The 7,083-nt window shown below is 59.2% G+C and overlaps 1 protein-coding gene across 2 annotated transcripts; it reads right to left on the bottom strand.

Moving 5' to 3' along the window:
* Nucleotides 1-308: 308 nt before the first annotated feature.
* Nucleotides 309-6,793, bottom strand: Nrtn (neurturin). 2 transcript variants are annotated; one of them, XM_021149943.2, is made up of 3 exons: nucleotides 6,575-6,793; nucleotides 1,530-1,711; nucleotides 309-1,040 (listed from the first exon to the last, which is right to left on the bottom strand). In XM_021149943.2, exons 2-3 carry the CDS (start codon nucleotides 1,696-1,698, stop codon nucleotides 622-624), a joined length of 588 nt encoding a protein of 195 aa, XP_021005602.1. In that variant the 5' UTR covers nucleotides 1,699-1,711; nucleotides 6,575-6,793; the 3' UTR covers nucleotides 309-621. The 2 variants fall into 2 exon arrangements, with proteins under 2 accessions (XP_021005602.1, XP_021005603.1); XM_021149944.2 differs by lacking the exon at nucleotides 6,575-6,793 and adding an exon at nucleotides 4,067-4,246.
* Nucleotides 6,794-7,083: the final 290 nt, after the last annotated feature.

Here is a 7,083-nt window from a genome sequence, read left to right on the forward strand (position 1 = left end):
TCTTAATTAGTGATTGATGTGGGAGGGCCCAGCCCACTGTGGGTGGTGCCATCCCTGGGCTGTTGGCCCTGGGTTCTGTAAGAAAGCAGACTGAGCCAGCCAATATAAGCTGCACCCTCCATGGCCTCTGCACCAGCTCCTGCCTCCAGGTTCCTGCCCTCCTTGAGTTCCTGTCCTAACTTCCTTTGCTGAGGCACAGTAATATGGAAGAATCAGCCAAATAAACATTTTCCTCTCCAACTTGGTTTTTGGTCATGGTGTTTCCACACAGCAATAGAAATATCTTAAGACAGATGGTGAACTCTGAGCTCTATCCTGGGCCTGTGCTATCTGTCCAGTGCCTTGGTTATAGACCCCACGGCCATGTGCATCATTTTCTGTGGGCTCTTCCAGCAAGGCCATTTCCCATGGTTGCTCTTTCTTCGTTCACTTCTAGTTCCCTTTGCTCCCAGGCCATCGGGAACCGTCACCTCCCTTGGGCACAACCCCCATGCACACCCTGGCCCCCCGCAGAGCATGAACGACCAGAGGCTCGGGAGTTCCCACACTTTATGTGAAGTCAGTTCTCAGCGAGGGTCGGCAGGGAGGGCCCTTTCGCAGGTCGGGGGGCGAGAGGTAGCATCACACGCACGCGCACTCCCGCGCCGACAGCTCTTGCAGCGTGTGGTAGCGGCTGTGCACGTCCAGGAAGGACACCTCGTCCTCATAGGCCGTCGGGCGGCAACACGGGTGCGCCCGCGCCCGCTCTCTGCGCACGCGCCTCCGCTGGCGCAGGCGCCGAAGGCCCAGGTCGTAGATGCGGATGGCCGCCTCGCACGCGCCTGCGCAGTAGCGGAACAGCACGGTCTCATCCGACGTGTAGCCCAGGCCCAGCTCGCTCACGCGCACCTCGAGCTCTCGCAGCCCACAAGGCCGGGCGCCCGGCCGCGCCCGCCGACGCCGGGGACCCGCTCGACGGCGCGGTCCCGGGATGCGGGCAGCCCAGGGAGAAAGTTCTCGAAGCTCCACCGCGTCGGGGGCGCCCTGGAGCAGAGCGCGATCTGTGGGCGGGAAGAAAGAGACGAGGGATTGGGTCGCGAGGGCGCTGGTCCGCGCTGCGTGTGCGCAGTCCTGAGTGCCAGGGGACTTACACCCTGGTTACAGCATCCCTGTGGCTGCCATTGCCCCTTCCCCCCCCCCCACACTTGTCTGTAGTTGAAGTGTGTGCAGAACTGAGGGGGTTCAGTAGGCAGGAGAATTACTTCAGGGGCATCCTCTGATACTCTGTGAGTTTGAGGCTGCTCTGGGTTACAAGAGACTGTCGACAAAAGTAAAAAGAAAAATCAAGTAAAAAAATCACACCCCCAAAGCTAAGGGGCTCAGCATTGCAGCCTGCTACACCCTCTCTGGTCCGCGTTGGTTGACTGCTTCCATGACCGCCTCCGACTGCCTGTGCCTTGGTTTCCCCCACAGGAGGGTGGACCCCCCCCAGGCACCTTTTCCAGGAAACCCCCCTCCCTACCCCCCTCCCTCCGGGGGGCGGGACTTACACTGGGCCAGGCGGGCGATACGGGCGTCCAGGGTGCGTGGAGGGCGTCGTAGCGGGGCAAGCGCGGGTCCCAGGCGGTGGCCCAAGAGCAGACCCTCCTGGCACATCCAGACAGATAGCAGGGAGCTGCAGATGAGCGACACGAGGGCCGCCGCCTTCCAGCGCCTCATCCTGGGCCTCGGCCTGCGGGGAGATGATAGGGAGGGTGGGTGTGCGCGCGGCGGGGTATGGAGGGAGGACAGTGGGTATTTCATTTGGGGCAATGGTGGGTGCAAAGGCCTTGAAGTTCATGGTGCTTGGCGTGTCCTAGCAATGGATAGGGGACCCAGGTAGGGAGAGGGTGACAGCAGAAGGTGACCCAGGAGGTGGGCTCTACCCTTGGTAACCTACTATGTGTCTCAGTTTTCCCTACCAGGCTGTACCTCTTCCACCAAGGTATTAGTACTCCTGCTCACTGTGTCTAAACACCGGCACACTCCCAACTACAGTGCTCACGTTCCCTGAGGCTAGGCCACCTCCTATCTTACCCAGTGTGCTGTGGCCTGGAAGACATTTGCATTCAGTTTGCGTGGCCCCAACACAGGTGCCAACTGTGTACCAGGCCTGATGCTGAGTACGCAGGAGATATTTGGGGAAACTGAGGCACGGAGCAGGTAGAGGCTTGCCATAGACAGCAGCAGCCGGTTTGGCTTTTTTTTTTTTTTTTTTTTTTTTTTTTTTNGTTTTTCGAGACAGGGTTTCTCTGTGTAGCCCTGGCTTTCCTGGCACTCACTTTATAGACCAGGCTGGCCTTGAACTCAGAAATCCACCTGCCTCTGCCTCCTGAGTGCTGGGATTAAAGGCATGCGCCACCACGCCCGGCTTGGTTTGGCTATTTTTTGTTTTGTTTTTCCTTTTGAGATTTACCCCAGGCTGGTCTGAAACTCTTGTGTATCAGAGGCTGACCCTGCGCTCTCATCCTCCTTCCCTGCTTGGACCCGGGGTTCAGTCTGCAGCCCCGGCCCGCTTGGTTATTGAACACCAACTGTATACTGAGGCTTCAAGACTCTCCCTTGTCCATTGTACCAGTAAACCATGCGTGTATTTGTCCTCGTCTGACATTTATTGGGCGCCGATGGTTTGCCTAAGCTCCACTCTGAATTCAACTCAAGTCCAACTCACATGCACTACCCATGGAAGCCAGGAGTGGACGTGGGGTCCCCGGGGCAGAGTGACAGGGGCCTGTGCGCTGCGCACGCGCAGGTACCAAACCCGTGTCCTTAGCATCTGCGGCCCCGGAGTTAGTTGTCCTGGCATGACCGCCCTCACGCCCAAGGCCTGCGCCTTATTATCATTATCCCTCTGGCAGTGCCTCAGTTTCCTCTCTGGGTTCTATGAGGAAGCATGACAGCGGAAATGCCAGTACTGGGGGTGGCACGGTTGCACCCACCCAGTGGTCTTGGACCGCGCACCCCCAGCTGAGCTCTGAACCCATGAACAATGGTCCCTCTGTCCGGGGTCACCCGACTGGTTTGTGTCTGGCACGGAAGGGGCGGGGGGTATCCTAGGGGGCGTGACGTAGGTGCACAGAGGCTCCTGGAAGGGGGCCAAGGGTCACCGCATCCTGGCAAGCGTTCTGCCCAGGGTCATATTCTCCTGTTCCTCCCTCTTCTCAGCCTCAGTTTCCCCATTGCAGTTTTGTCCAGCAGACCCACACGTGTATACAGAGGAGGTGTGCGCATGCCCGGGCACCGTGGCGCTCAGCCTGGCTAGTAGCCAGGGCCTGGAATTGGGCCCTAACCGCAGCGGCCTCAAACTCCTATTCATCCTTCAAAGCTTGGTTCCTCCACTATAGGACCAGGAGAGTTGCCTTGCCCCATCTCCATGGCAACTGCCCCCCCCCCCGCGCGCTGCCGTTCCCGCTGTGACTTAGTTTCCCCATCTTCAGTCAGAGCCAAAAGGTGCGGGGGAAGGGAGGGCCGAAGTTCAGTTTTCTGAACCTGTTTCTCAGCCTGCTCACTCCTTGTAACCCACAGGGTCTCCTGTAGCCCAAGTATGTAGCTGAGGGTGACCCTGCACTCCTGACTCTCCTGCCTCCACCTCCTGAGTGCTGGCGTGATATGTGCCTGCGATTTGGGGAGGTCATTCAATTCTAGAAAATCATGGGGGCACCGGGAGAGGAGGGACTCCCAGACCTACACTTTCCAGAGTCCACGCTTTAGTTTTCCCACCAGTCACAGTTTTTCCCAGACAGTCTATGAATTCTTAGTGGTTCCAGATGGGGAAACTGAGGCCTCCCGGAGCCTGGGTCCTCACCTCCTTCCGAGGGCCCCACCCGCTGGCGGGACGCACATCTGGGGGCAAAGCAACAACATCTGCGGAGCACAGCTGTTTCCGATGAGCTGTGGGGGCTGTGGCCTGGGGAGGCATTTGGGGCTTGATGGGTTGAGGGGGGAACATAGCCGCTCCCTCCCAGTCGAGAGAAGGGGCAAGACCCCCAGGGCTGCTACACCTCTAGAGCCCAAGCGATGCTGTATTTGACCAAACTCCTGCTCATACCTCAAAGCCCCAATTCCAGTGGCCCCCTACACTTAAAGAGATTTCATCTTATTTCCATGTGTATGTCTAGGGGAGCACGCGCCTCAGCGTGCCTGTGCGGAAGTCGAAGAGCAACTGTCAGCTTAGCCACCCCGTCTCCATACATTCTTCAACATAGGACAGTGGTGGCTCAAACGTCGCTCGGTAGTTGGACTTAAAATGGGGAAAGGGTGGAGTCTCCGCGACTCTGCAGACTCTGCTGGGAAGCCCTTTTCCTTCCCACCCTGTTACTCCCTGTTCCCTTCACCCCCTCCCCAGCCCGCGACAGGCAGAACCAGAAAGGTGGACTTTGCGCGGCAGGGCACACAGCACAGCAGCTGGTTGTGAGCAGGAGGCCCCGCGCATAACCGGATCAGGCTAATGCGGGCTGAGCCGCTGGCGCGGGGCCCTGAGGGTGGCTGGGAAGAGTCACCCGCTAGAGTCCTGGCCATCTGGCTTAGAAGAGAAACTGAGGCAGGCCCCGGATGCGGCAGTAACAGGGTGGGGAGGGAGGGCACTTGCCTGTCCTCTCCTTCCTTCCCAAATTCTCCGAGCCTCAGTTTCTCCAGGCGAGAACTGGGAGCCTATCTGAACCTCAGTTTCCCCAGCTGGGAGATGGGAGCGCGTCTGGGCCTTAATTTCCCCAGACGGGAGCTGGGAGTCTAGACAGCCCGGCACTTTCTCTTCTTATTCTGTTTACTTATTAAACTTTTAAAGGAATTCTTTTCATTATTTTATATATACGTGTGAATGAGAGGCAAATGCAGAGGCGTTGACCACCCGAACTGGCATCACAGGCTGCTTGGTGAACAGGGAGAGCTCCGGTCTCAAGGACTTATTTGTAAGTTTGCTCTCATCTCTCTTTTCAGTCAGTGTAGCCCAGGCCGGACCCTATGTAGCCAAGGCTGACTTTGAACTCCTGATGCTTCTCCCTCCAAATCCTGAGTAGCTCTGACAATGGCCAGAGGTGCCACACCTATTCCCCATTCTTCCTCCGTCAAACTTCCAGAATATTCTCAACACCACCACCACCACCACCACCACCGGGTCACCCTGACTGTCCCCAAACAAGTCAAGCACTGTCCCTTTCTTCCCCACTTACAAAACTCCTACTCATCCTGCTCAGCCCCAGTTGTAATGCCCCTCCTCCAGGAAGTCTTCCCTGAGTCTCCTGCTCCTCCAGAGTCTCAGGTCATCACCTAGTTACACGAGTTCCCACGTCCCACGTCTGTGCATGCCAGCGTGTCTGCCTCTAAGACACTGCCCACAGGCAAACATTTGTCAAAAACACCTCTGGCTTTTGTGTTGTTTTGGTTTGGTTTGGTTTTTGGTTTTGTTTTGCGTGCCTGACTCCGAGTTTGTGTGATTGTTTTTTATTTAATTCTGAGAAACAGGATGGTAGTATTTCGGGACAGGATGCCCGGCTGAGGTGGGGTACCCAGCTGAGGAGGGTACCTGGGGTGATGGGGTGTAACCAGGCTGAGGGGGGTGTCTGGCTGAGAGGGACATTTCTCACTACCTGGCACAGCCAGCCCTTTGTGGTAGCATAGGGGTTTGCAGCAGGCTCAGGAGGTCCCCTATGAAAAAGCAGATGAAAGAGCAAGAGGGATGGGGGGGGGGGGCTTGGGGCTAGGGGCTGGGGTGGGTCAGGCTGGAATCTACCTGCTGCTGATATCCTGCCAGTCATACCCCATGGGGCTTCCTCAGCTCGGGGCGCTGACACACACAAAGGGTGTCCCAGAACACCAGGGATGTGAAGCCCCACGAAAGCAGTGGGACAGAAACCGTTCCCAGCACTCTCGCCCCCTCGAAGTTCCCCAGCCAGACCCAGTGAGGCAGGCAAGTGGCAACCTCAACACACACACACACACACACACACACACACACACACACACACACACACACACACACACCCCGCATCTCAGCATCTACCCTGGGCTTTAGGATTTCTGCCTCCCGGTCCCACCTGAAGTCTGCCCACTCTCTGCAGCAAACTTGGGTGGGCCTGGTGACTTCTTACCCATAAACCGAGTTATTTGGGGATAATCTGGAACAAGAACTCGGAAAGTGGGGAACACACCCCCGTTTCTAATCTGAGCTTTGCCCTTAAGGGACCCCCCCTCCACCAAAGAGCCCCACGCCCTCTTGTGGCTGAACAGCGATTCAGGAGCCCAGTGGCCCGGCCCTTACCGGGGAGGACACGGTGTCCCCGGGAACGCAGGGAACGCGCCCCTGACTGTTTACTTCTGTGCGCCGCAGGGCTGCGCGCCTGGGCCCCCTCCCAGGGTTTCCTGTGACCAAGAAGTACCCCTACTCCATTCTCCCTGACCGACGGGGCGCTCACGGGGGCCCGCTGGTCCAGCAGCCTTCCACAGGCACCGGGGGTCGTAAGAGCCCAGAGCGCACCCCGTCGTGTACGGAGCCCGGCAGTGACCTGGTAGGGGGAATTTGGGGACGCCCCCCCGCACTGCACCCCGGGACTCCGCTTACCTGCCACGGGCTCCAGATGACCCGGTCAGTGGTGACTCCTCCGACCACCCGAGCCCGGCCCGGCCCCAGCCACTGCGTGCGCCATCCGGATCGCGGGGACCGGAGGCGACCCGGGGACCCCGTGCCGGAGGAGGCCACCGCACAGGGTGCGGGACACGGGCCGGGCCATGGGGTTTCCCCCCCTGGCCTCTCTTTCTCTGTCTTCCCCGGGCTCGCCGGGCTCAGTGAACCCCGGGGTGGCGCGCGTGGGAGGCTGGAGCGCGCTTAGGACGCGGGGCCACGCGAGGAGCGCCGGGCGCGGGGCACACGGACGAAGCCACCGCGCGCTCTCCCTCCGCTCCCGCCGCGCACCTCAGGCCGGCTGGGCTCGAGGGGGCGTGGCCTTCCCGGAGGCGTGGACGTGGGCGTGGCGTAGGGTTTCCCGGGCTCGGGAACCGCCCTCGTCCTGCCCACAGCTGTAGGGGCGCTCCGGGAGAGCAGGTGGCAGGAACGTGGGAGGCCCTAAACAG

Source organism: Mus caroli, chromosome 17 (genome assembly GCF_900094665.2).
Source record: "Mus caroli chromosome 17, CAROLI_EIJ_v1.1, whole genome shotgun sequence".
In the NCBI taxonomy this organism is placed as follows: Eukaryota; Metazoa; Chordata; class Mammalia; order Rodentia; family Muridae; genus Mus; species Mus caroli.

Bases quoted from the DNA above. Each gene is read 5' to 3' on its own strand.
- Nrtn (XM_021149943.2), bottom strand. From the start codon at position 1,698: ATGAGGCGCTGGAAGGCGGCGGCCCTCGTGTCGCTCATCTGCAGCTCC. The intron at 1,041-1,529 runs GTAAGTCCCGCC...TCCCGCCCACAG, and splicing joins TATCGCCCGCCTGGCCCAGT to ATCGCGCTCTGCTCCAGGGC.